Here is a 27,569-nt window from a genome sequence, read left to right as displayed (position 1 = left end):
TCTGTAATATCGACACCTGTCTATTCTTCCTTTCTCTTGGTTATTATTCCTCTACAGATAGTAAAAAACATAATAAGTAAATACTTAAGTCACACTTTGACACTCGTAAAGCGACACTGGAGAACTCACCGATTCATTTTTGCTGATAACATAACGCAACACTGAAAAAAGTTAAAATGAAAAGAAACTAAGTTTTTAAGATTTTATTTTGAGAGCTCCAGTTTACTCAGTAATGAGCCGTGTATCAGGGCAGGGATGACCTAACACGCACGCACACACACACACACACACACACACCATGAGATAAGAAACTTAACATTGTGCATCGTCTTACATCATACAGTTGTAAATATATTCAGCTTGAGTCTGGTTGAATAACATTACAGAATCATCTTCTGGTAATGAGGTGATGACTTGGTACTTTACGGGGGAAGAAAAGAGCCTCACTTCCACGACCTGTTAACATTTAAGACACTCTTGTACCAAATCTCTCGTCTGGAGTTGCGGGATAAAATTATTAGACAATTTGTTTAACACAGAGGTGATACTGCAGTACTTCTGGCACTGTGTTGATCGTGGCTACCAGGTGTACATGGTGGTGTAAGTGTAATTTCTCTTATACACCACTCGTGTGGGTGTGGTAGTGACATGGTATGAGATTTATACTGCGTGGTGTGTACATCCTTCATGTCTTAATAACAAGCTTTAACAAACCATTTAGTTTGTTGGGTCAGTGATTCCCAGATATTCATCCACATCCTTAGCATTGTCTAGTGTTAATAATTTCTTATCATTAAGGAGACCAAGGAAGCTTAAGCCGTTTTCGTCGATATTGACTTTGTAGTCGACCTCATCTGGGCTGAAACATTTAGACTGGTCGACGGTGCTGAGGCGAGAGATGTCTATTTCGAAATCCTCCTCCAGCATTTTTTCCACCTGTGGCATCAAGAACGAGAAACATTGTTAGAGAGACTGTTGGCACGGTTCAGCGAAGACAAGTTACCACACCATTTTACTACAAGCATTCATACTGTTTACGAGTTGTAGTGAAGGTATACCAGTCATTGATAAAAGGAAATTAATCCTGGAACAGTCGTTTAAGCTTTAATGAGCAACTGGCGTTTTTGCTGGTATAACTTAATGGAAATTAATTCGTATACAGTATAGTAAAATAAATTCTGTTTCATTTAAGATGTCTTACCACCATAAGATATCGACATTGTACTAAATGTAGGTTAGAGAAGGTTATGGTAGGTTAGGTTTTTTGTGAAACTATTCTATATGAGACTTATGATGATCTAAATGATGTGTATGAACAGTTAAGAGTTTACGAGTAAAAAAATACATGGAAGTTATCGGTATATATAAACGTACTTTGTCTATAATCTCTTGGCTGAGTTTATCCGTGCGGCTGAGTATGGTGACTGAGATCCGCTTGAAGATTTTCCACGACTGGCACTCGATGTCAACGGCGTAGTTGTCGTAGTCTGTGTCCACCACCACGAAGTAAGTCGATATCATATGCTTCAACAAGTCTGTGGTGGGTGGTAAGGGAGATACTTATTATACAGTGTTGAACAATAATACACTAAGTATAAAACCATTACCTTGTTGTGGGAATTTTGATACAACTATAAACTCTACCTTGTTGTGGGTCTAGATAATGCTATACACTGATATTATTAACTTGCGGATGGTCTTTCTGTAGCAATGTGGACCAACAATCTTAATAGGTAAGTTACTATAAATTGCACCACCCACCTGTTCGTGACACCTGAGGGTTCAATAGCCATCGTGCTCACTGAGTAGTAACTAACTGATCAACTTAGAAGACCGACCCCGTGGTGGAGTGACCATTTGAATTATCATCTGTTCTGGAAGATGTTTTTTTTTATTGAGAAAACAAAATATTGATTTTTTTTGTTTCTATCAGTTGACTAGCCGGTTGGGCGGTTCGTTTGTTTTCTGTTACAACCTTTATTGTCCAGCGTTAGTACAGGAGACCGGTGTACCCTGAGAAACCTGCCCGTGCGTGTACCACCAAGAGTTATTTCTTCAACTTCTTTTGGAAAAATACATTAAAAAGATTAAATAACAATAATATTGTCCAGGAATATAAAATTTCCCTAAACGCGCGTACACACACACACACACTCTTTAACATTACTCACTGCCGTCCCAGCTGAGTTTCATCTTGGCCGGGGTTTTGGCGTCCATGGTGAAGGTTCCCTCGTTGGTCACGGTGGCGCGGAAGGGAAGGATGTCAGATAAGATGGGCGTGCTGATTTCGTGTACCTTGAAGATGTCGTCCCCCTGCCAGTTAAAGATGGTGCTGAAACACCTGCTTGTCGTGACCGTCTTCTTTATCACGTACCAGGTGCCGTTGAACTGTTGGGTGTAGACGCAATACAATATTAACACAAAAGCTCATTCTTAACCTTATGAGAAATTTGTTGAACAGAATACTTTAGATGACATGTACTAAAATAACCAAATAAGCAAAGGCTCTTCCTGCAAGAGAATACGTCTTATCTTCCTTGCATATTGATGTCTTTGGTGAATGAAAAGTGTAAATTGCAAACTTTGTGTCTAAGAATTCTGTGATTTTCGAAGAGAATATCACATACGAATTAACCATTCCAGATTGACAAAAATAAAATGATTTTTTAAGTTATATGGTTGTGTGTGTTTTCGCCGAAATAGTAATGCCAGTAATTGTTCATGTAAACTACAAAGTTATCGAAGAAACTGGACAGAACTAGGAGGTATAATTTATAATTGAAAAGTGATAAAACTGATTTCTGAAACTACCTGTAGAAGAAATGAGATGTCCACATTTAGTGATATATATATATATATATATATATATATATATATATATATATATATATATATATATATATATATATATATATATATATATATATATATATATATATATATATATATATCATGTAGATCCACGATGAAAACGTGGATAAGATAAATCTTGATAAAATCACACGGGAAAAGGGAAACAACGGAGCACCTTAGCTTTTGTCTTTATTCAAGACATCTTCGGAGGCAACAGGACTACATGGACAGAGAGAGGCTTAAATATACAGGGTGACCTTAAAAACATGAGGTCAGGTCATAATGCTGTCATCCACTAATCCCCACACCAACACGCGTAGAGGAGCTTAAGAAAGCTCCTCTTCGAATTCACTCATTAATACAACATCTTCAATGTATTGTAACCTGGAAACTATGCAGACTCTGACATTTTACCATAGAGACAATGTGGTTTAGAATTATTCAAGGATTTCATCCTCCAATTTAATGTACTATTTGTTGAATCACCCTTTATATATATTATACCTCCGCGTGCTACATGAACTGTTTAAGAGGTTTATAGGTGGTACGATACCTCTTCCGTATAAATTTAATTATTATTAAAGTTGTTATGAGACCAAAAATCACTGTTGTGAGAACAGTGTGAACCTTTAAGGTAAACCCTGAATAAAATACCAAAAATATCTGAACCCAGATAAAATTTAGTTTAGGGATCACCTCAAAGGTTCGTCGTTGACCTGACACTAATGACGGCTGGTCATGCACATAAACTCACTCATGGCACTGTTCACTGCCAGAATAACCCCTTCAAGTTAATTGCTAAAAACTATGCACAGTATGGACATAAACACGTGAGTCTTACCCTGTCTGGGCTGAAATTAGGGAAGGGTTTGACTTCACGACAGTTGCCCCACAACATCTGGTGGGCGGCGGCCATCCCCAGCAGCGTCACCATCACCACTGTCCTCAGTGTCATCACCATCCTCACTACTGCTCTTGACACGGCACGTCTTCACTGGTTACCTGAAATGAACCAAAAAAAGAAAACGGGACTGTTGAATATACAATTACATTTCAGGAAATTACCGGCAATTTTTAAAAAAGGTTGGTGCAACGACAAAAGCCATTGGGGAAAATCCTACCAGATATATTCACACTTGGGTAGAATCCCATAGAGTGACAAAGAGAAGAAAAACTCATCTATTCCAGGTCTCTTTTCATAAGTTCGAATAGCGTGTGAGATTTTACAGACCTTTACATCACCTTCTTTCTTACAGGATCTGTTGTTTTTGTCATTGTTATAATTATGATATAGGTAGGGGAGGGGGGGTTATAGTGTTACTCGTCTAGCCGTCTTTACACCTTATGAAATGTTATATTTATGTGTTGTGTTGTGTTAAACAATTCTGAAAAGTCTTGATTAGGCATACAATTTTTTCGAGGAATTCATACCGTGAATATGAAGATTGATGAGCTAATTAACTTTTTTCTTGGTGAGTTTACTAGAGTTCGAGTTCCTGTGTGACTTACAAATATCATTGCTATTTTTCACGTGTTTCAGTCGCTTTTACTCTTTTCTGTGCTTATATATGTATATATCTATCTATCCAAGGTTTGAACATTGTGTGTCTGTCACCAGTAATGACTGTTGAGGGATGCTTCTCTTATACATGTAGTCAGAGAATAATATCATAAAAATGTAGCTTTCTCGTGTGGACACTTAAGTCTAGCGGCATGAATTTTGTTTCATTTATATATACAAGATATATGACTGCTTTTTGGCCAGCTCCCTACTGGGTCTATCTTAATCTGTCTGTAGTCTTATGTTTGAGCAACTATGAAATATACTCCATTGAGAGAGATGACTCACCTGCTCACGCGGAAGGTTCAGCGCTGACTGACTCATGGACGGCCGCTGGGGTTTATATACCAGGCAGACGAAGGAAGCCGGACACGCCTAGTGGTTGTTATGTAGTTCTACGAAGTTGCACGTCATCTTCATGCTCCCGGGCCCTCATGTGCTCAGCGTATCTTGCTTATAGAAGAAAATATGATGGCGTTGGCTACAGGATCTGCACCTCAACTTCCGCTATTCCCCTGATCTCGCGTGACTGATTTGCTCATTCCAGACTTTCTTCGTCGTCTTCCCCCCTCCTCCTCTCCTCGCACCACGGGACAACACCACCTCAGCCTCATCTCTCATCCCACTGCTTTTATATATCACTTCTGCTCTTGTTATAATATCTCCGGTACTTCACCAATGCTTCAGTGACCACCAATATCCTCCTTCCTTATAGCTCACGTCTCTGCCCCATTCATTAACATAATCAGTCTTTTATTATTCCTTAGTAGTAAAACGACCGATCATCTCAGGAAGGAATACTTTAAGACATACTGTACATGTATGTATATCAAGGTTGTTTTTATCGGAGTATATTTGTTATACTCAATATGCTATTAACCTCACCGTTCACTAAGTCTGAGTTCCAACACAAGATAATAACTTTTGTTTTATTGTAATGGTTTTGCGAGATACTTCTGGTATTGTCAGCGCGTTCTTTTTATAAAGACTTAAGCGCATCACCAACGAAGAGTCTTACTCACTTTATGCACAAACAAGAGTTTTTAGGAAAAATGAAGACAACAGTATATTTTAATAGGTAAAACACCTGTTGTATGATGTGCACTACTGATGTTGTTAAGCCAATTTGGGCATGACTTAGCTTTTTCTATAGTATGTGTATGATTGTGTGCTATATGTGTATTTAGGAGGTATGTACACGCTGCTCAAAATTTAAATTGTTCTAAAAATACCAATTGTTTATGAAGCTTTATGAGTGAAAATGTTAGGTTACCGGTATGTTGTGTTGTGGGTGGTGTTAGGGTTTTAATCATGAGGTGAAATAAGTTGTGTTGTTGAAGTTCACTTATAGTTGAATACACAATACATTATGCTCGTTACTCTACCAAGTTTCAAGAGAACCTTTCCTTCCCTTTAAGTGTTTTCATGTTTTTCAAGAATAATGACTCACTTGTGTTGTACCATCAGTATCCAGTGAATTAGTTCGGTATCTTTTTCGTAAGGTTAATTGGATCACCTGAAGATTAGCCCTTCAGCCTGTATCACTTGATCATTAAACACCCTAATGCTACCCGGATGGTTAGGTTAGGTTAGTGTGAGGGTGCTTAGGTTAGGTTAGTGTGAGGGTGCTTAGGTTAGGTTAGTGTGAGGGTGCTTAGGTTAGGTTAGTGTGAGGGTGGTCAGGTTAGGTTAGTGTGAGGGTGGTCAGGTTAGGTTAGTGTGAGGGTGGCTATTCCTCAGGTAAGAGAAACAATAGAGACCCTGCAATTGTGGGTAAATGAGGCAGAAAGTCAGATCAACAACCTGGGACTTGGTCACAATTTTCGTGATGCCATATGGCAGCAGGGTCGACCATTAGACAACACATTATGCTTCCAATATCTTCCCAGGCAGTAGTACCTCCCTGTATGATAGCTGCCTACTTCCTACTACCTTAGTTAATAAAGTTACTGATGGGTGTTTGAAAGCCGAAACAATTAATATATATACAGGATGACTCAACAGCTATACTTATACAAATAATTATTCGTTCCTCTTCACATTATACCATGAATTATACTTTGGCTATTCCTTAATTTTTTTCTTCTATTTTTGTATTTATCGTTAGTGTAAATTTCTCTTTTATATGCTAATTTATTTACCTTCAAGTATTTATATAGGCTTTGTAGTTCTATATAAACAGTTGTTAATGATAAGAATAATACCTGATAGATAAAACTGATGACAGAAAAGAACCAGTTTATAGTGCTGGCTGACGGGCTGTTAAGGGCAGTGTGGACACAGCATTCTGAACAGTAACCATTCTGTGTAGTCGGTACTGCTCTCTCTCGCCTCTCATTTCCCCATCCGTAATGTTAGGTAATAATTTTGCAGCTGGGTCGATTGGGGGCGCTCACTCATTCTCTTATATACAGTGGGATTCGAATCTGTGACTACTAAGTCTTACGTGCTTTAGAAGTCACTGGTTTGTCGTAGGCTTTACATCAACCGTAATTTAGTAGAATAAGATAATCCATTTGTAACTTGAATGGGATAAACGAAATTAAAATGAAGGGGGAAGAGGAAGAGAAACAGAGAGGAAGAGAAACAGAGAGGAAGAGAAACAGGAACTTTTCCAATTATCTTGTTGAGAAGAATTAACATCACTCATTCCATACTCTTTTTTTTACTTTACTAACAATTCATTCAGAACTTCCCCTTCATGGTGACATTTCATTCATACGTATCAGTGAATGTAAACCATTCTCTTACCTGCACACACACACACACACACACACACACACACACACACACACACACTGCCGAATCAGTGGTGGGTACATGTGTCCTTGGCTGCAGTGCATGGCTGTGTGACCTCCACTAGTGAGTCAGAGGACACCGTGGAAGGAGCACTACCATCACCATTATTGTTGGCTACAGAGTCCATGAAATGAGTGTACTGTAGGTGACTGAAGGATTTATTTGTATGTTGTAACACGAAAAGCTTTGTGTGTGTACGCATGATAAAACTTGCTTCTGATAAAAAATTGAATGAGAAATATTGCATCTATAATAATAGTAATTGTTGTCTCTCGTGTTGAAGGATGGCCGGCCCGAGTAGACCGGACAACTCGCCAACTGCACCATTACCCCGGAACACCATCCGCAAGTGGCATAAAGAAACTTGTTCACAGTTTTTCTAGACCTAGGTTTCACCCTGTCCGGGGATCGAACCCGTGTCTAATAATAATAATAATAATAATAATAATAATAATAATAATAATTAACGGTTTATTGAAAGAGCATGGCAGCCGGAAGGCTGAAAATATACTGTTACCTAATTGGAGAATGGGTCTCTTGATTTACAAATAATATACAAGTAACACAAGTGATACAAATATGATATATAATAACTAGGTGGGGAGAAGCTCAAACTACAGGGCATTTCAACATAGTGACAATTGCAAAAAGTAAGATTGACTGGGAGTGAATACACTGGTTGATTACAAGTTATTGATAATTTTTACAATGGTTGGGACTGTGTGTGTGTACAATATACCCGGGACACCTTAGTCTAGGTTAGTCTTCACCGTCATCAGAGTGATTTTTATTTATTTTTTACTCGACTGCTCAATTGAGTCACGTTTCCGGTAAGGAATTGAGAGATTCACTCTTGGTAGACGGTGCGTAAAATAAGACTTAACATGTCTAGTGTAATAGTCATAAAATCTGGGATTCAGATAAACATTTAAACTTCTGTATATGATGATTAACGGTCCATTATTAACAGTAATAGCAGCTTGCATTTTTTGCCTGGGAGCTACAACCTTCCCTGACGGCGTATGTCACGATGTCAAAACAATCTCTTCGATATTCAAAACAAATATTCGTGAATCGTAGCGGCGACGGAATTTTCTTTGAACATCAACCGGATCCAGGCGGAAGAATGGAGACAATTCTGGGAACTGTAGCGAAGATGAAGACCAATACGAGGAAAATGATGAGCCACCCTCGAGTAATGGGTGACCATCATAGCTCCCAGGATTTATATTATCCGGGTGGGAACTGTGTGGATTACCATCCTGTTCCTCGTCATGAGTCTTTACTTCTCTTTTATTTTATCTTATTTTTATTTTGTTTTATTTTACTCTCTCTCTATTTGCTATCGTTTATATACCTTCTCTGTGCGTCTAACCTATACATTATGTGTGTCTGGTGTGTATCAGTTGTCTAAGTGATTAAGTGATTCATACATACAAACACACACTCACACATACACACACATATATATATATATATATATATATATATATATATATATATATATATATATATATATATATATATATATATATATATATATATATATATATATATGTATATGTATATATTGTGTGTGTGTGTGTGTGTGTGTGACTAATGTAATATCATATAGGTATGGTGCTCAAAAGTTCTATAAGGTCCAGGTGGTACAGTAGGTTACAAAGTCCACACTGAGATAGTGCCAAGAGTCATTGTAACGACGAGTCATTTGTACTCTAACATCCACAGTTTTAATTTCATGTTTAAAAAATTTGGAAACATGGTCGACTTAGGTTTAGAATAAGTACTGTACAATTTTGGTCAACATCGGATAAAACTCAAGTTCACAGGATATCCGTTTATTATAAGTCTCATAGTTGGGCAGCCTCAACCTGGCCATGCTCATTTTTGGTCCACATTACACAAAGGTCATCGTTACAGGTCCTCAATGAAAGTCACTCCCGTTTTGGCATTATCAAAGAACAAGTCCGGATTTTTTATTTTGTTCGAAAAAGAAAGAAGAGTAAATTAAAAAAAAGGAGCGGAGGGAGGAAAGGCTTAATAGTTTGGAAATTGAAGAAGTTTAGGAGGCGGCAGTAGTTAACACTGTTAATACTGTGGTATGGTAATACAATATTGTGTATTAGCTAGTGTTGTGGGTAATTTTTAGAGCTGTTTGGATGGTTTGCTGTCCATTTTGGCGGCCTAACCTAACCTAACATATCATATCCTATCCTATCCTATCCTATCCTACTTACGTGTGTTTTGAAGGTCATATTTCATATTCCGCCAACTTGTGCCCTATAAGTTGTTTATAATTAACTATGCCCTACAAGTTGTCTACAGTACCTTCTTCTTTCTTGAACGTTAAAACTGAACCTCTAAGGTGCACAGACTTTTTTTTCTGAACTAAATGATTCAGATCTTGGTGATGAACACTTGGCCGGGTCTGGGGATTAAAAGTAGTAATTCCTCTACTTAGTCTCGCTCTTTTCTTTTTGTATAATATGGACACGAAGTAGTACCTTAAGCTGTGTATTCTTATATTACTCTATTAATTATGTATAGTACAGTATTACAGAACATGTATTAATCCTATGTAATGTTTCCATTTATTATGCACCATGTTATGTATATGTATTATCATATTTACATATTATGTATTCAGCTTGTGAACGTTGGCATCGGGAATGGGACAACTGGCCGCCGCCATCTGGCCGCAGCCCAACTGGCCGCGGGAAACTCGCCGCGGCCGACTGGCCGCCGCGGACTGGGGGTAAACTGCAAACGCCTATTTTTGCGCTCTCAAGGTTAGGTTAGGTTAGGTTAGGTTAGGTTGTCAACAAAAAGTTCCATATGGCGGCCAGTCGGCCGCGGCGAGTTTCCCGCGGCCAGTTGGGCTGCGGCCAGATGGCGGCGGCCAGTTGTCCTAGACCCGTTGGCATCTGTGCATGCCAGTGCGGAGTGATACAGGGAGTTGAGATCGCTAGTCCTTATGGCGTGGAGGCCACTGTTTATTTGTTCCTCTGTATTTGTCTCCCGTACGAGAATAAGAACCTATTTTCAAGATAACAAGTGTTTGCGTATACCCTCAGTAGTGTAGAACATTTCGTGGGTATCAAAGACAGACATAGACTTTTCAAGTACTTTTATTTTATTTTATGTTATTTTGAATGTTAATGAAGCATTTCCCGAGTTTCAGTTACTGGGTTTCTTCCTCAGCTGATAGCCTGTAAGCCAAGGGTAGTATAGAGCATTATTTAGCAACTCTACCACAAGAGTTTTTCGATCTAAAGTCTACTAGACAATGTGAGAGACATGTTCTTATTAATGAGATGAATTACATATTATTATCATCATCAACATCAACCATGCACTTGCTGTAAACTTTTTATACCTGTCTTTCACCAGCAGACGGTAGACTACAACTCCTAAATCAGGTGCAACAAATTATTAGCTAGACAGTACTGAAGTACGTGTGATTAACGGCAGCAGTGGGGCGATAACGAAAAATGGCAACAATCGCTTTACGTGTGATTAACGGCAGCAGTGGGGCGATAACGAAAAATGGCAACAATCGCTTTACGTGTGATTAACGGCAGCAGTGGGGCGATAACGAAAAATAGCAACAATCGCTTTACGTGTGATTAACGGCAGCAGTAGGGCGATAACGAAAAATGGCAACAATCGCCTTACGTGTGATTAACGGCAGCAGTAGGGCGATAACGAAAAATGGTATCATTTAGTGGTATGTCTATCAGAAAATCGTTATAGTTGCATTTCATTTTTACGAACTAGATTTTCAACCTGAATGCATCATTGCGAAGCTGCCAAGTGAAATGGATAATTTGCTAATCCCCCTCCACAATCATAGTCCATGTAAGGGTGTATCCTTGAAGGACTCAGCATCCCGCAGGATTTTGTTCTCCAACCTGAATATGCCAAGGTCAACGTGACGGGAAATACGCCTATTATTAGTTGTCCTTGAGCGAATGTGTGGTGGTGTTAGGGCACTGTAGCCAAGATTCCTGACAGGGGCTCACGATGTTACAGTGGTTGGTCAGTCACTATTGAAGGTCAGGACAACACACACGACGGCAGGTTCATCTGATTGTCGAGTCCACAGTTGGTGTTCAACATGTTACCTGCCGTGTGGTTGTCGTGGTAGCCGTAGATGGGTCTCTGTACTTGCGAATGGACAGATTTTAGGAAATTCGAATAAATGAAGTGTTAACTAAACCCGAAGAATCCTTTAAGGGAAAGTGTGAGGGTAAATAAAGAAGCCGAAACTTCTTCACTTCTTGTTTGTCTGAGTCACTCTCCCGTCCTCTGACTGATGTGTACTTGAGCTCTTTTATGCACAAATGCGTCTATGTGTATTGAACATTTAGTGCACAGTGAAAGTGAAAAGTGCAGGAGGATGTGTTAGTAGGAGTCGAAGGATATTGATGGTACAGTGTGTGAGTGTGAGCTCTCTTTAGTAACAGTAGAGTAGTGACTTAGAGAGAGGATAAAGAAATGATCAGAGAGAGACCTGGAGTGACCTCTCCTGTGTCCCTTGTTGTGACATATTATTTCATGTAATTAATCCTCTCTTGACTGTTTATATTCATTACAAGGAGGCGCCGCAGCTAAAGTCGCCCAGAACAGATGACTACAATGACACAAATTACCATCCAGGTCGATTTATCACCTCAACCGCGCTGAAGGCACAACCTCTTCCTGTAATGCCAAAATACCTGCAGTTATCACCATAAAACAAGGAAGAGAAAAACATGAACACGAGAAACTCGAGGAACTGTTGAAATGCATGAAGAATTTTACTAGAAAATCGTACACAATACATAATACATCAGTCTGGACAGTATCAATGTTATCTGTTTTAGACCTTCTCTTGTCGCTGGGTGGAGACAGACTCGCCAAACGAAAGGTAGTAATAATTAAACTGTATAAAAGAAATTCCTGGAAAATAATTAGTATAGCGTAAGGCCCTGTAGGCCAAGAGGAACGCGAAAGCACCACGCACGGAAGAATGACAAGCAAGGGTCGTGGACCATGACGCACACTTTGTCGCAGTTTCCGTTCTTCCGCTGCACTGACTCACGATGACACTCACGGTCTTATAAACTCGATAGATAGATAGATAGATAGATAATTAGATAGATAGATAGATACTAAAATCGTCAAGTAGTTCACCTTGGTTTAGCATGGTACACCTAGACAACGTAGGTAGATAAACAGCAGTAGACAGATAGTTGATTCAGCCAAGGGTGGGTGAATAAACCATGACGTATTATATAAACATTTGGTCACAGCCGGATATGGTCCCTAGAACAACTCCCACTCCTGTTATCTCTTTCCGCCTTTGATTACCCCCTACCTCCTCCCCCTCCCCCTCCCCCTCCTCCCTCACTCCCACCAGCGTCAACGTAATAACAGGGATTGCTCGTAGAACGCCGACGCATGTACGTCATATTAATCTTCGGGAATGATCGTGTGTGACGCTGAGTGTGAGTGTGTGGGCTGGGAGGAAGGAAGACTCGTACTGCCTTAGGTTAGTCTATGTTATTGTTTGTGTTGACTAGTGTACGGGTTTCCTTGTTGTGATGATGATGATGATGATGATAATGAATTAATTGGTGATCATTGTTGTCTGTGTTGATGTTGTTCTTTGTTACCAGGTTAATGTTATCATTATTCTTTCATCGGTGTTCCTTGTTACTGTGGTTCCGTGTTCCTTGATAATATTGATGAGTTAGTACTTATTTTTATCTTGGGTTGGTCTTGGCTGTGTGAGTGTTATGTAACTGCGGTTTACTATTGTCGGGTGTGTTGATTTCGGAACCTCCGCTGAACTTGCTCTAGTCACTCGGTCTGCCAGGAAGTGAACCCGCCCTGTGCCTCTCATTCCATTATTTTTTTCTTCAGGTAAACATAAATTTCTAACCTAGTCGGTCTGTTCTACTTCAAAATAATATGTTTGCGGTTAATTGATTGTGGGTAAAAGTTGTCGGATTAAAAAAATATATACAGATTTAATTTACAAAATACTGAATAATCATCCCATACAGAACAGGATAAACTTTTTTACAGCTGGATCACATCAGCAGTGTACCATTTTTGTTGGAACTAATTAACACAACCGTTAAATCTGTCTGTTCTGCTGGTAATGTTAGGTTAATACTGTATTACTATTATTTGTATTGTTACTACATACATGATTGGACGACAGTAGACAGCCAAAGCAGCTACTTTACAGTCACCTACCGAATAGTAAACGTAACGCTGGCGGGCAACTGAAAAGGTATAAGGATAGTCTTAAGACAAACCTGAAAAAGTGCCAAAGCGAACCCCCTCACCTGGGAGACGATTACTTCACACCGTAACGCTTGGAAGAGCACCACACGAGAAGATGACAATATTTTCGAGTTAGCCCGACTGCAAACCGAGGCAGACAAGCGCCAACGCCGGAAAGACACTGAGGGCTTCCGTCGTCTAGAACAAGCGGCACGTCGCAGTGTTTGAAGCGCGGCACCACTGTAGAATCAGCTGGTGGCGGAATGGCGGAGTCGACGCCCTACGCCAACAGCAAGAATTCGTTCTATCTTGGCCGTGCTGGCTAGGTTAGGTTAGGTTAGGTTATTATTTGTTTGTATTAGTATCTATTACGTTAGGATATGCAATATTAAGCCAAGCATGAATGATCGTCTCTTATTCTCTCTTTCTTACGGAGTGGTGCCGCGCTACAAACACTGTGACCATGCCGCTTGTTCTAGATGACGGAAACCCTCAGGAAAAAAAAAATTCGCGTCCCGCACTAGCCCTCCACATGTACAACATCTGTGAGCGACTGCCGGTCCCGTATCGGCCTCTTTACTCACCTCAAAACTCAACAAACCTAGGTGACATCCTTAATAACTTATATCATTGTATCATAGTTGGATGATCGTCATACTCAATTTCGAGTGACAGCAAAGTAGTAGTAGCACAAACACCATCACAGATTCACCCTCTTAGTAAACACTTTGAAAAAAATCAAGACTCGGTGCAGGACAGCTCTCACGTGAACTATTTACAGCAACAATGCACCTGTCAGTGTTGTTGGCAGGACCTTACAATGGTGAGCGCCACAGAGGAAGTCCAAGTACACTTCAGCTAGGGGTGTCACACTCGGCCCGTCTGCTCGACACTAATGTTGATTAATTCGCTAAACTGTGCAAATGTAGTCGACTTGTGATGCAGTTAACCTCATGATGAAATTTGATCTTTAACCAGTGTTTTTCTTTAACTTTACAACTGAGGAGTAATGCCTTGAATTAACAGGTGCTAGATAAGAGACTGGTTGTGTAGCTTCTGCGCACACTTGACTCGTGAGTTAGATTTGCTTGCACGAGAGTAAAAAATGTGTTGTGGTATATGTGCTCAAACCTGGTGGATATTGAGGTCTCTTTAAGGAAATGATTCTGAGTCTAACCACTTTGTTTTAGTGACGTAAAGATGAGCCTATTACTGTTTCTAAGTATACGAGTTTGAGGATCACGTGAAAATTGGGCACCCCAGCTTTTTTCTACTTGAGATTAACCATGTTAGCGCTAACCTAATCTACCCTAACCTAACATAATCCTCAGGTAGCGTTCTTGTGTCTAATCATCAGGTGAAATAAACTGGGATGCCTAATATTCATGTGATACGATGGAATTTTAATGAATTGACCATCGTATCTAAAAATAAAAGAAACGTTTATATTCACCTTAAATTCAACAGAAAAATTCCTAATATTAACAGCGTATGGCAAAGTCAACAGATAAACTTTGAAAACTATTATTCGAAATCAAATCGATGAAGCGCACTGTAGACTGCTTCTAATCTAAAGGATACACCAACTTAATATCAGTGGCGACTAGACTATTCTTTCAATATACTTGTAAAATAAAAAAAAACATGTCGCGATAATTACTGAAACCGTCAATAAAGGCAGATGCAAACCCTCTATAATTAACCCTGATGGTGGTTAGGCCCACAGGCTTTTTGGGTGTATAACGTGAAAATAATCCTTACTATATAAATTTATCTGCGAGAGCATTATTTTGAAAAGGAAGAAGCAATTTTCAGCATCATTCTGGTCTCGGGCTACCGTTTGCACCTCAGAGGGTTCGGAATCACGAGTCAATACTCTCTGCGTTCACATCTCACGGAGCCGGTGTATTGACGAAGCCAGGGATACGATTAGTGACGTCACCTCCAGGGAGCTCTTTGATTGGCTTATGTAAAACTTCCACCTACTCGGGATGACGTAACCTTCGAGGAGCTTAGTCATTGGCTGATTGGCCGGCTACAGAGCTTAATCAGCAACACTTCTGAAAATTGCTTTCTAGAATCTCTTATATAAATGCATACTGTGCAATACTTACCAGTGTATATGTGCAATTATATGCATGTGAGCAAGTATGTATGAGTATGTGCGTGTGTATGTTTGTGCCCTTGTTCCTTATTATCATTATATTGTTTATTAATTGTCTTGTACTAATATCCGCTGTGTTAACTGATGATGAATTGATAACACTGATACTCGCCAAGTTTGCTCGTTGATCATGGAAGTAAAAACAATGGCTAAAAGGCACACACGTTTTCTTTGATCAACTCATACAGAAAACCGAAGCGACGTATCTGTTTGTATTAGTGACTTAGATAATAAATGAATCTTTTTATGGGGCATGAATTAACAGTCGTAAACTTCTAAAGTTACTTAGATGTTGACTTGTTGATGTGATGATGTATTGCTGCCATTCATCAACTCAAGATATTAAGCGCGTATGGTACAGTAGATTAGTAAATGGGTTAGTTATCAATAATTAATATTATCACACCTATCAACACACAAAATAAGATATTCATGGAAATACGATACATACACTATCAAAACACACTCACACAAAATACGCAGTCAGGCACTAAACTCACTACTGACTCAATACAATGTCACGCAACACACTCAACACACACTCACCCTACACATTCTTAAACAGCACACACTCTCCCTACACATACACATACGTACAGTTCCGTTCAAAAGTTCGTGGTACACTGGCGGTGCCCCAACATCAGTGAGGAGGCCCGTTCAGGTCATATTACTTGTAATATCTGGGTCTGGGTCAGTGCCGGATTTAGACCTGTGGAGGCCCATGGGCAGCCTCTTTGTGGAGGCCCCCCTCATTATAACTACCCAAGAGGGTGGGGTGGCGAGTGAAGCGAGCCTAAACATATGGGAGTTCCGGGGGGCGCTGTAAGCCCCCCGGGAAAATTTTGAAATTTGAACACTTCTTTGGAGAATTTTGAAGCCATGTGCAGTTATATTAAAAATATTAAAAATATACGGTTCATAGGAAAACCAGGTATTCATGAATTTCAAGGAGTAACTAGCCTAATTTCTATCACGCTTCTTGCTGAACATAGTTTTACGTGATGGAATAGATAAACATGAATTTTAAAGAATGAAAATAAAAATAATCCAAATGCATAAACAAATAAATAAAATATTGTAATATGTGAAGGCCCCCAGATTGTGGAGGCCCCTGGGCAGCTGCCCACTTTGCCCACTCCTGAACCCGGCCCTGGGATGGGTGACATTACATGGGCTGGGTGACATGTTCATCATTGAGGGTCGCTTTACTGAGGCCAAATACATCCAACTGCTGGAGGAACGCTTCTTGCCATCTCTACGGGCAAGGAATTTTCCTTCCCCAGTTGGACCTGTCCCATTTATTAACGACAGGTATCCGATCCACACTGCCCGTGTCGTTCGTCACTGGATTCAAGAACAAGACACCCATCAGCTCTTGGAATGACCCAGCAAAGGAGCGGGCATGAATGTCATTGAACACATTTGGGCACAAATAGTGAACACCTGGGAACCAGCAAACGAGAGGACCAGCCATCAACTCCTGGACCATGTCCACGCCCAGTTGGAAATCATACAAAGCACACACACACTCTCACACACACACACACACACACACATATCAAAACACACACTCAGACAAAACACATACTCAACAATACACACACTCAAACAAAACACACTCACACAAAACACACTCACTCAAACAAAACACACTCACACAAAACACACTCACACAAAGCACATACACTCATACAAAACACACACACTCACACAAAGCACACACACACACATTCACACAAAGCACACACACATTCACACAAAACACGCACTCATACAAAGCACATACATTCACACAAAACACACACACTTACACAAAACATGCACTCACACTCACACAAAGCACACACACTCACACAAAACACACACTCACACAAAGCACACACTTGCACACAAAACACACACATCCACACAAAACACACACACTCACGCAAAAAACACTCACTCATCTAAAACATAATATAAAATTACTCATTCCAACTATAGACACCCTACTGAGATCACACACTTTCACACAAAACGCACTCTGATACTCGAACATCCCGTACCAAAGGCTTACGCACTCTAACCACGCACGCATCCACGGCTCATTATCCCCATCACAGGCGCCATCGTGGAGTGTGACATTGCTGAGTGACTGTGCGATGAGTTACGTGAACTGTATGATTTTATGAGTTACAAGAACCTGCCAGGGAACGTTTGAGTGAGGCGAGTGACCATTACTAACAGCTTTATTAAGAGGGTGTACTGTAGTGTTGGTGGTGGTGGTAATGGTGGTGGTGCTGAAGGTGGTGGTAGTGTTGATGGTGATGTTGGTGAAAGATAGTGTGCTAAGAGATAAGTATAGAACGGATCACTTGAATAATCACCCCCCAGCTAATTTCACTTGAAGATAAAACATCCCAACTTAATTTTATATAACCTAACCTAACCAACCAACCAAAAATACGTAATGAAGCAACATGTTATTATGATAAGCGACTCTGGGGAAAAATCATTGTGCGTGTATAATGATTCCTAGTAAATGTTCTTATTCAACCTGATGTGGTTCAAAATATCTGGAGATGATTACAGCTTTTTCCTTCTCCACTCATTACTTTTGAATTTTTGACATAATTACCAAATTAATGCCTTCACAGTACACTTATCAGTAACATAAGTGGTGTCCATACCCAACGAGGCTTATCTCTCTTACTTTTTGACACAGTACTGTAGATAACCAACGCATTTTTAAACCTAAAATTTTTATAAGAAGACCATTAGTTTATACTACGCAGTTGTGTTATTGTAAGCTCAGGGTGCGCCCTAAGAAACGCCTGATTTCGCGCCTTTACCACAACCTTAATTTTTAACATAGAGTTTATTGTTTTTCAGGTGTTTTGTGATGTATGATATGATATTTGTTCTCAGCAAGTTTCGTTGAGATATGTAAACTATGAAGCTAACTGTGTAGCAGAAAGCAACACTCGTAACTTGGTACCACAAGACGAAATTCTGCATCAAATATGGTTTGACAAATGGGAGAGACCTTCCTTGTGATAAAGTCATACGGAGATTGTTGGAAAATTTTGATTGTAAAGGGACAGTTTCAGGCTTCCATGAAACAGGAGGTGGCCAACGTGCAAACGACACCTTGAACGTGCAAGAAAGGTTGTGTCCAACTTTGGTGTGCGTGTCAAGGCCTGCATGAACCGAAATGGTGCACACATCGATAATGTCAACTACAAAAAAAAAAAAATTGCAGTGAATGATTATCAAAATGTCAAGATGTCCTTTTTGAGTTTCCCATTTGATATTTTAATTGAGTTATGTAATTACTTCACAATAAAGTCACGAAATCAGGCCATTATTTTGGTGCACCCTGTTCGACAAGTGCATCCTGAGTATTTGATATTACTACTTACAACTTATCTTTATAAAATTTCTGAGTGTATGTATTATAATTACTCAATATTGTAAATAGCACACAGCCTTGTCTAACTCTCTGTCCAGCCTTAGACCAATACAAGGAGTGAGTTAGTGACCCAGTTGGCTAAGAATCAGTGCCGGATTAACCATGAGGCACTTGAAGCACTGGCCTCAGGCCCCCCGACTCTAAGGGGCCCCCAAATCCAAACACACTCGAAGTTGAAGCATATAAAACATGAACTTCGTTCAACGATGTCCTAGCAACGTCTCAATTGTCTGTCTCTTATGAACATTAAATGTGTTATTTTGCAGAAGCTTAATATTGATGAAATCATTGATAAATTTGGGTATATTTTGTTCTTGTTATTTATATATACCTTGAGGGTAGGGGGCCCCAAGTTGATCTGTGCCTCAGGCCCCTATTAAGCTTAATCCGGCCCTGCTAAGAATCATCCATGACGCTCCATTATCCCCAGCGTGTATCATCCTCGTGGCCACACCATGCTTGGCCATATATAATATCCGTGGCCACACCTTCCGCATATTATTGATGTGGCCACTCCGTCCTGAACCTCGCATCAATCACGTTATCCTGTCCCCGTTGATTGTGTTCTAGGTGCTTCAGCTGCCAAAGTTATTAATAGACTACTGTATCTCACCTAACATTTTCACAGCAGGGACGCCACTTTTAATATTTTATTTGCCTAATACCAGACCATTTTATTCATCTCAGAGGGGACCCCGTACACAAGTGGTTAAGTGCCGTCGGGTATATCTTTAACAATAAGCTTCTGCAACAAGGAGAAGCCCATCTCAGAGCCGTACACCCTCGGTTACTTTTTCTTCATCACAACCTCTTGGAAACACCCACTGCGGTATACGTCTCTTTGATAGTGTTAGTAATGATCACGCGAGGTACTTACAGTCAACAGTGGTGATAACCTATCTGGGGTGCGTCTGGCTTTTTTGTTTCCATAAACTTTCACAATCCTGGTTTTCCGAGACTGAGTCAGTTATTGTTCTCGGATCCCGGGTTTCATATTGAACCAAAATATGGAATGTTACCTACAATACATTAATTAGGTATGAAACTAAAACAGTTCCCGAGGATTGTATTGAAAAATTACATCCATGTATTATATATAACATTTAAAATTTCAATGTTTAACTTTTACCGTAAGTTTTAAAATTTGCTTTGAAAAATAAGATAGCCTTTAAAGGGAAAAAATCAAATGAAAGAGAAAACCACAAAAGAAACATTATATACGAGTTATCAACTACCAAGTACAATATTAATCTTTGTTATTTTCATATTAACTTTAGAGTAAACAAAGACTATCAGTATTGCAACCATTAAGCCACGTTTGCATCTTAGTTATAAAGAGTTGATCAGAATGAAAATATTAGTTATAAATTTAGGTTCGTCGTTCCGTTACCTCGAACACATCCAACTCTTCTCCGAGGTTTACTCTTGTATTCGTCATTAGTTTTCTTTTTTTGTCAGCGTCGTTGTTTAATTTTGTGTGTGTGTGTGTGTGTGTGTGTGTGTGTGTGTGTGTGTGTGTGTGTGTGTGTGTGTGTGTGTGTGTGTGTGTGTGTGTGTGTGTGTGTGTGTGATGAAGCCTTGTCCTCTGGTACTGACTGAGACTCACACATTAAAAATAATATTCTTCTTCGTAACTTCATTGTTGTCTCTTAATGTTGACGTGAGTATTCCCTCATCGCCTTCCTCATTACTGTACAACTCTCTATAGTTAAATACTTCATAAACCTAAACTACAATTACCTCCTCGTTTCCTTGAGTCTGTTGTAGAGTTTTTATTTTTTTTTCTGTAAATGGCGAATTGTATTCCCTCATTTCATTAAGAATAGCCTTAGATATTGACGTAGATACTGATATTTTCTGATATCAGCTAATAATTACACACAGTAGCGAGTGGGTATAAAGGAAAATCTATTAGAAATAGTATTTTAGGATGTCGAAAGGTACAGACAAACCGACTGAAACTCCTTCCTAGTGACTATGTATGATGCAGTATATGGATCACAGACGATACTGTTGAGATACTGCTGAAAACCCTTCAAGAAAATTGAGATAACTTTATATATTACTGTTTCACAATAGACGTAAGAACAGAAGTATAAACTACAGTCTTTTGTTTTAGGTTCTCTTCTGGGCTAGGACAAAGAGTTACTGTTTGGCCCACATGCAGAGTCTAGTGTCAAACTAAAGATGAAAACACATATTGGACAACAGCATTACAGGTACTACAGTAATTTTCTCTAAGTCTCAGGGTAATAACGTGGTGCTCCAGCATGTAATTTTTATATTTGTTATTTTTGCATTCACTTGTGTGTTTACCTCGGTAGGGATACAGAGGGGTTATTCATCCCCAGCTGCAATAATTCGTATTTATCTTCTGTACAAGTTAGATGCAAAAATTAACTTATATCCTTAAAAATAAAATTGCTTAGTCACGATTCATTACTTTTCATGCACTATAGACCGTAATAACGACTCATGCAATACAATTTAACAGTGGCTTCTCTGGGTCCATCAGAAATATGAAAGCAGTTCTTATTCTTGATGTTTGTTTTTTTAGCCTTCTCTTAGCCTTTTCTGCCACCGTAGGAGTGATGGAGTGACATGTTTGATATAAGTTGTATGACGAGTAAAGGTTCTCCTGACAGCTGTGTTGAGGTCAGCTGCCATCTCATCATTTTAGCACAAGACAATGTTGTATAAAGTGGGCCCTTTCATCTGAATTTCTGATCAGAACGCTAAAAAAAATCTTTAAGAGAATATGGTTCTCTCTGAGGGGATCTTGTAAATATCTCCAATGACTATCGTAACATATAGTTGTCAAGTGTAGACTCAGACATGTTCTATTTGATCAATAATATCTGACTTCACCTGCAAGTTTTGTCTTTTGTCAAACCTTGCTCATGATAAAGAAGTCAGTGGCGATACACAAGGCCTTAGACGTCTGATCCAGCGAGTTTTTATATAAACTTTGTGCCACTCAGGATGGCAGGTTATGTCAAGAGACACCAATTAACTTGACTCCTTAAATACTGTATTAGCGTGTTTAGGCTATAAGTGAAATTGTGCATCTTGTGATCCGTCACAGGAGGAAAGACATGTAATAGTAGCCCTACTGAGCAGCTGCAGGTATCCAGCTGTTAATAGGGTTTGTCCTGCTATGAGTCACCCTGTTTGGACACCTGCTGGTTTCCAGTTAGACTTTTGTTCTTTGGTTGAGGTGAGGATATTATATGAGGAAGAATTTCCTTAGATTATAATTATCTCCCTGAAGTTGTATTGTGTCAACTTGCCTGTAGGGTAACGATGACTTGTACTAACGTTACCAGTGTTCATAATGTGTATATTATGTTTAAGGATTCAATTTAGTTACATATACGAATTGTTAGTGAAGATATTGTTAATTGATAACATCTCTCACATCTTTCACAGGTAGAGTTTAGTTTAAGATTCGACAGTTATCGTGTGGTGTTGTTGAAATGTTTGTGTTAGGTTATTGCTGGTCCCTAATAGTGGGAGGTGGTGGCACTGTTTCCCTTCACTCATTGCTCAAGTATTTCTCGTTCCTTGTTATCGAAGAAGCTGTGACGTCCCGAATAGACACCCGAGTTACTATATTGTGTTTGTCTACAGTAGCTTAGGTTAGGCAGTTGAAAGAGCAACATCCTTCTGAATTCTCTAAACATGATTCTTCCTGCCAGTTATTTCCCTCTTGTAGTTGGTTAACGTGGAACGTTTTGGTCCCAGTGCTGACAAATTTGGACAAGATATAAACAATTGAAACAAATCTGATAAAATTTACACTGTACAAGAGTAAAGTTCCCTTCGCGTCTTAAGTAATGATGTTCGAGTAGAAGTTGTCGAGTTAACAGGAGAGAAGTATCAGCAGTACTGTAGTAATTGTGCTACAAGGAATTTAGCCTTTTGCCTTATCAGCGAATGTAGATCTATATATTCATTTTAAGACAATGAACAATTTGGGAAATTAGCCTCCGTAATTGTTGCACTTTTCTAAAAGTGATTCTTAGACTCACGGAGGAGAAGGAGAATGAATATTTTTGTCTAGTATTTATTTAATAAAACTATTTACATCAGTGACACAGTCACAGTCAAAATATTTGAAAGTACATCAGTGATTCAGTCATAATGAGTGTATGTACACAGTATTGTTATGTATTTTAAGTTTCGTGATTAATGTGCTAATAAAGCTTCACTTCAGTAAAGGTTCACAAAGTGCGAATAGTAATAATAAAGATATGAATATTTGTAGTAGTCTAAACGGTACACTAGTATTAACAACAATGATAGTAGAAGTAATGTTAACAACAGTGCGCATGGTTTAGTAAGCCTTAACATGTAGATTATATTTTGAAGCCGGATTATTTTCTCCCTTGTCAAGTACATAAAAAAATCTTCACCAGAATAATTTTATCAACGATGATTTGTCAGTGTTAGAGGCGCGGCAGCGCCCCGTTGCCATCCGTAGAGGCTGTCCATTGGCAGGTAATAAGTAACGGTTGCAGAAAGATAACTAAGCCACTAGAACTTGGTGGAGTGCATCCAGCCGTGGCGGACGTCCAGTAAGTTTTCCTCAACCATCTCGTCCAGCATCTCGGTGACCTGATCCCGGAAGCTCACTTTAAGAGTGTCATCGGCGTCTGTAGGGAGGATTCTTATCTGTTGGAGGGCCTCGGCCTCAGTGTGCCACACAGAGAGTGACTCAAGGTGGAGGTCCATGAAGGTGGGTGTGTATTTCTCCTGCGTCTCCACTTTCGTTATCTGGGGGAATATTTTGGCTTAGATGAAGAATATATTGTACTGGTTGTTAGTGATCTCTTATACTGCACTGTACTTTATGCGCTGACTTATTAATGCTGTACTTTAATTTAAGTCATATTATTCTCTCTCATGTTGTGTGTGTTCTTGAGATTTCTGGCCAGTTCGCTTTTCGGCTATTTCAGCAGTGTGCCAGTTATACTTAGTTAATCCTCTACTTTATGTAATGTTAATCTTCAACATTATTAATCCTTTGCTTTTCGGAATATTTTACTTTACACGTTCCCACTATATACTATACTATACTATACTATACTATACTATACTATACTATACTATACTATACTATACTATTTAGAAGACAGACTATAACTTAGAAATAAATACATATATACTATGCTATGCTATACTATACTATACTATACTACTGTATACTATACTATACTTTACTATACTATACTATACTATACTACTGTATACTATACTACTGTATACTATACTATACTATACTATACTATACTATACTATACTACTGTATACTGTACTATACTATACTATACTATACTACTGTATACTATACTATACTATATTATACTATACTATACTATACTACTGTATACTATACTATACTATACTATATTATACTATACTATACTACTGTATACTATACTATACTATACTATACTATACTACTGTATACTATACTATACTATACTATACTATACTATACTATACTACTGTATACTATACTATACTATACTATACTACTGTATACTACTTGTATACTATACTATACTATACTATACTATACTATACTATACTACTGTATACTATACTACTGTATACTATATTATACTATACTATACTATACTACTGTATACTATACTATACTATACTATATTATACTACTGTATACTATACTATACTATACTATACTATACTATACTATACTACTGTATACTATATTATACTATACTATACTATACTACTGTATACTATACTATACTATACTATACTATACTACTGTATACTATACTATACTATACTATTTAGAAGACAGACTATAACTTAGACATAAATACATCACTCGCGTGCAGACTTAACTTACCAACCAGGGCTGAGGTTGTCCCTGAAGACCTTGGAAGCTGGTGATGGTCCGGGCGGTGGGCGTGCGGGCGTGTGGGCGGAGGGTGAGAGTTGTGTGGAGGTTAAGGACGCGGGGCAGGGCACGGGAGGAAACGAAGGCCATCTTGCTGTTCTGTATTGGAGTAAGAGGAAACACTCAAGCATATTTCAGTTACATAATTTTTAGTTTAGTGTTAATTGGAAATATGATTTTTTGTTTTCTCGGGCAATAGCCCACCCGGGCACAAGTCACTGACCCACATCGGGGCCTGGGGGTGGCGAAAATGTAGTGGTAGTAATAATAATAACCGCAGGATGGGATAAGTCATAAGGTACTTATTGTTTCGATATACTTTAAAAATATGGTAAAGATTCGAAAAAAGGCGACCTCGGAAAATAATAAGAACACAAGGTTTCCCTGGTGTATTTTGTGGTGTTTCAAGCGAATTTGACCTTCATTTTTGTTGCAAATGGAGATTTCACCCCAAATTACCAACAATATTGGTTGCACAAAGTTGGCAGAGCTTTGAAGTAGAGGGAATTTGTGGGGTAAAAAATGAGGAAACGAAACCTAACCAGAATGACCTGACCTAACTTCTTAACCCCTGGACTTAACTTAATCAACAGATGCTAGAGGATAAAAGTAACACTATTTGTAGGAGGAAGTGATGGTCGTCCTTTACCGATTCTTAACCTTTATAAGAACATAGGAATGGAGGAAACTGTAGCGGGTCTATTAGCTCATACTGGGCAGTCCCGTTTACACCCAACCCCTATTGCTCATATATCCGTCCAACCTATGTTTGAAGTTATCCAGCGTATTCGAGTTAATGATGATGTTTGGTAACTTGTTCCATTCATCCACTACTCTATTTTCAAACCAATGTTTACCTATTTCGCGCCTAAATCTAAATTTATCTAATTTAAAACCATTGTTACGAGTTCGCTCTTGGTTGGAAAGTTTGAGTACCTTTATAATGTCCCATTTGCTTAGCCCTGATTTCCATTTATACGCCTCTATCATATCGCCCCTCATTCTGCGTCTCTCGAGGGAGTGCAAATTAAGATTCTTTAACCTGTCTCTGTACTCAAGGTTCCTAATGCCAGTGATGATGCGTAAAACATTCATATACAATAATATCAACTTTGGTTTATGTTCGTCTTCCACCCATTCCTCTTCCAGTGTTTCTGAATACCCTAATATGTTATTTTTTTTTTAATTACGAATCAATTTTTAAGAGTAATGGTTCTTGTGCAAATATTAAGTTTTTAATAAATTTACCCTCAAACATACACCTACTTTCAGCTGCGCCAAGGTGACTTAACGGTCACCAGAGTGGGTAGGTTAGGTTAGCTTACGTTAGGTTTGGTTGAGCTACTTTCTTTTGATATGAGAATTAATTTTTCTCGTGTATTTTAGTCAAATATGACTTACATTTCTTGTGAAACTGGCTGTTTTGGGGGTTTTGTCGATTTTCTAGAAAAAAAAAGTTTATTTGCACAAGAAATGGTCATTGATCGCTATAAAAACAGCCCAATCCCACCCATTGTGAAAATTATGAACAACTCTCAGTGAACCACTGTGTTCACTCCCAGCCAATCTTATTTTTTTCCACTATTACTATGTTGAAATGCCCTGTAGTATGACCCTATCCGTACCTAGTTATTATATATCATATTGTATCACTATTACTTGTATATTATTAGTCAATCAAGTGATCCATTTCCCAATTACTGTATGTAAGTATATTTTCAGCCTTTTGACTGGCATACTCATTCAATAAACCGTTGATTATTATTATTATTATTATTATTATTATTAGTAGTAGTAGTAGTAGTAGTAGTAGTAGTAGTAGTATATTTGACTAAAACACCCAGATTCCCCAGAAAAACAATTTCCCTTATAAAACCTGGGGAATGGGCGAAAAACGAATAATTAATTCAACTTTAAATCCCCAAAAGAAAATAAGTGCATTATTTTAGTTTCAATCATCCAGGCAATCTTAAAAGGGGTCTGGTCGGCGCCCCCCCCGTTAGGTTGGTTATGTTAGGTTAGGTTACATTAGGTTAGATTGATTAGGTTAGGTTGAATCGGTAAGGTTAGTTTGGATATCTAAATATAGGGATGACCACTGAAACTGAAAATTTTACCCAAATATGAACGTTATTGAGAAAAGCATAAAGTGTACCATAAGGGTTTTAGCTTTCTTTGATACTCACATTTATATTAGACAACGAAGCCAAGTGATGTGTGGTGGTCGCGTCTTGGTGGCGGCTTTGAGGAACTGATGCTCTGACAGTGTGCTAGCCCCTTTTATGCCCGAATCGTTATCAGTGACAGTGGTTGTATAATAAAATTACTTCAGTATTAGATTACTTTTTGATTACATTTTTTTGGGGGTAAAACCTGAAGTCGCTCATTATGAATTGCTAATTTAACGACTTGAAAAACTCAATAAGCATGATTCTGTATTCCAACTTTTAATTTGTTTTTAAAACTTGTTTTTTTATCAGAGATGGCGTATACAAACGTTTGTCCTAATTTATTTTTAATTAAGAAGTGA

The 27,569-nt window shown here is 38.7% G+C and overlaps 2 protein-coding genes across 2 annotated transcripts; both read right to left on the bottom strand.

Annotated features, from left to right (window-relative positions):
- Positions 1 to 188: 188 nt before the first annotated feature.
- LOC121868074 (apolipoprotein D-like) lies at positions 189 to 4,830 on the bottom strand. The gene is made up of 5 exons (XM_042368346.1): positions 4,703 to 4,830; positions 3,695 to 3,855; positions 2,172 to 2,388; positions 1,375 to 1,535; positions 189 to 936 (listed from the first exon to the last, which is right to left on the bottom strand). The coding sequence occupies exons 2-5, from the start codon at positions 3,812 to 3,814 to the stop codon at positions 718 to 720; spliced, it is 717 nt and encodes a 238-aa protein (XP_042224280.1). The 5' UTR covers positions 3,815 to 3,855; positions 4,703 to 4,830; the 3' UTR covers positions 189 to 717.
- Positions 4,831 to 23,159: 18,329 nt separating this feature from the next.
- LOC121868060 lies at positions 23,160 to 27,329 on the bottom strand. The gene is made up of 3 exons (XM_042368323.1): positions 27,226 to 27,329; positions 24,989 to 25,138; positions 23,160 to 23,883 (listed from the first exon to the last, which is right to left on the bottom strand). Exons 2-3 carry the CDS (start codon positions 25,127 to 25,129, stop codon positions 23,644 to 23,646), a joined length of 381 nt encoding a protein of 126 aa, XP_042224257.1. The 5' UTR covers positions 25,130 to 25,138; positions 27,226 to 27,329; the 3' UTR covers positions 23,160 to 23,643.
- Positions 27,330 to 27,569: the final 240 nt, after the last annotated feature.

This window comes from Homarus americanus, unplaced genomic scaffold (genome assembly GCF_018991925.1).
Source record: "Homarus americanus isolate GMGI-L3 unplaced genomic scaffold, GMGI_Hamer_2.0 scaffold6894, whole genome shotgun sequence".
NCBI classification, from domain to species: domain Eukaryota; kingdom Metazoa; phylum Arthropoda; class Malacostraca; order Decapoda; family Nephropidae; genus Homarus; species Homarus americanus.
The sequence above is the reverse complement of the archived record's forward strand: the minus strand, read 5'-3'. Positions and strand labels throughout refer to the sequence as shown.

What these genes read in the sequence shown, in the direction of transcription:
- LOC121868074 (XM_042368346.1), bottom strand. Translation starts at nt 3,814, where the DNA reads ATGGTGATGACACTGAGGACAGTGGTGATGGTGACGCTGCTGGGGATG. An exon ending in CTAATTTCAGCCCAGACAGG is followed by an intron (nt 2,389 to 3,694) that starts GTAAGACTCACG and finishes TACACCCAACAG; the next exon opens with TTCAACGGCACCTGGTACGT. An exon ending in GAAACTCAGCTGGGACGGCA is followed by an intron (nt 1,536 to 2,171) that starts GTGAGTAATGTT and finishes CACCCACCACAG; the next exon opens with ACTTGTTGAAGCATATGATA.
- LOC121868060 (XM_042368323.1), bottom strand. Translation starts at nt 25,129, where the DNA reads ATGGCCTTCGTTTCCTCCCGTGCCCTGCCCCGCGTCCTTAACCTCCAC. An exon ending in GACAACCTCAGCCCTGGTTG is followed by an intron (nt 23,884 to 24,988) that starts GTAAGTTAAGTC and finishes ATATTCCCCCAG; the next exon opens with ATAACGAAAGTGGAGACGCA.